This window comes from Cyprinodon variegatus, unplaced genomic scaffold (assembly GCF_000732505.1).
Source record: "Cyprinodon variegatus isolate N-32 unplaced genomic scaffold, C_variegatus-1.0 Scaffold3557, whole genome shotgun sequence".
Taxonomy (NCBI): Eukaryota; Metazoa; Chordata; class Actinopteri; order Cyprinodontiformes; family Cyprinodontidae; genus Cyprinodon; species Cyprinodon variegatus.
This window is the reverse complement of record NW_015154010.1, coordinates 5,031-6,433: the sequence shown is the minus strand read 5'-3', so window position 1 is coordinate 6,433 and position 1,403 is coordinate 5,031. Positions and strand designations below refer to the sequence as shown.

Genomic DNA, 1,403 nt, shown 5'->3' with positions numbered 1-1,403 from the left:
GGATCAGGCAGAGAGGGTCTCTGGGATCAGGCAGAGAGGGTCTCTGGGATCAGGCAGAGAGGGTCTCTGGGATCAGGCAGAGAGGGTCTCTGGGTTCTCCTCCACCTTGTGGTACCAAACAAGCTCAGTAAAGCAGGAAGAGGGGTGAAGGTTCTTTTTGATGATGCTGGCGTTCTGTTTTTCCCCCCAGGTTGATGATGGTTGGGTACAGACGCCCCCTGGAGGAGAAGGATCTTTGGTCTCTGAATGTAGAGGACCGCTCTCACAGCGTGGTGCCACATCTGGTGCGTCGCTGGAACTCAGAGCGTTACAAGGCCAAGAGGTGAGCAGCGGCATGAGGTCATGTTTGATCATGTACCGGCCTGACTGACTCAACAGGATGACGATGATGATGATGATGATGATGATGATGATGATGATGATGATGATGATGATGAGGGCCAGAGTGGATGAAGGGTCTGTCTTGACTCGGACGATTAGAAATGCTTCTCCATGCAGCTTCTCCTCGGAACCGGCCTGTTTCCTGAAAAAGTTTTAGCGCAGTGAATACTTTATAAGATGAAGTAACTGCAGGACTAAAGCTCCATCTAAATGTCTTCAGCAGGACAGAGCAGCAGATGGTGTTCTCCCCTAAGAGGCCCCCCCATGGCGAGGGCCAGCCTGTGGAAGAGTCTGAGATCCTGCTCACCAAGTCTCCCAGAAAGAGCAAGGAATCCTCCCTGCTCTGGGCCCTGTGCCTGACCTTCGGACCTCACTTCCTGGTCTCCTGCCTCTATAAAATCATCCAGGACATCCTGATGTTCGTGGGACCAGAGATCCTGAGGTGAGGAAGCTGTGGAGACCCTCTGCTGCTTCAGGGTGTCCATAGTTATGCAGAGTTTTCATCCGAATTAAGAGGGGCCTCTGCTGCATCCGTGGCCATTGCCATGGAAACCGTTTAGGTCTATTGCTGATGTGAGGAATCTTTGGTTTCATGATGTTGTCTCTGATTCCTGCAGACTGCTCATACGCTTCGTCAACGACTCCAGCGCCCCCTCCTGGCAGGGATTCTTTTACACCGCCCTGCTCTTTATTTGCACCTGTGTGCAGTCGCTGATTCTTCAGAGGTACTTCCATGTGTGCTTTGTCTCAGGCATGCGTCTGCGAACAGCCATCATCGGCGCCGTCTACAGGAAGGTAGGGTTGTCACGATACTAAACTTTTCAACTCAATACCGATACTAAGTAAAATATTCGATACTCGATACCATTTTCGATACCACAAGGATAAAAACAAAGACTCCAAAATTCTACAGAAATATTTTCATTAATTAATAAAATACAATAAATAAATAAATACAATAAAGGTTGTTTGCTGTGCACAATATTAAGCAAGCTTGATAAAAAACGTATAAAATTTAAATT

The 1,403-nt window shown here is 48.2% G+C and overlaps 1 protein-coding gene across 1 annotated transcript in view; it reads left to right on the top strand.

The window, feature by feature from the left end:
* Positions 1-190: 190 nt before the first annotated feature.
* The window catches only part of LOC107081236 (multidrug resistance-associated protein 1-like), a gene marked incomplete at both ends in the record, with an annotated part of 6,146 nt that continues 4,933 nt past the window's right edge, over positions 191-1,403 (top strand). Inside the window, 3 exons of the mRNA XM_015369437.1 lie at positions 191-322; positions 605-823; positions 999-1,176. Of these exons, the coding sequence (XP_015224923.1) occupies positions 191-322; positions 605-823; positions 999-1,176 (529 nt within the window). The remainder of the gene's footprint in view (positions 323-604; positions 824-998; positions 1,177-1,403) is intronic.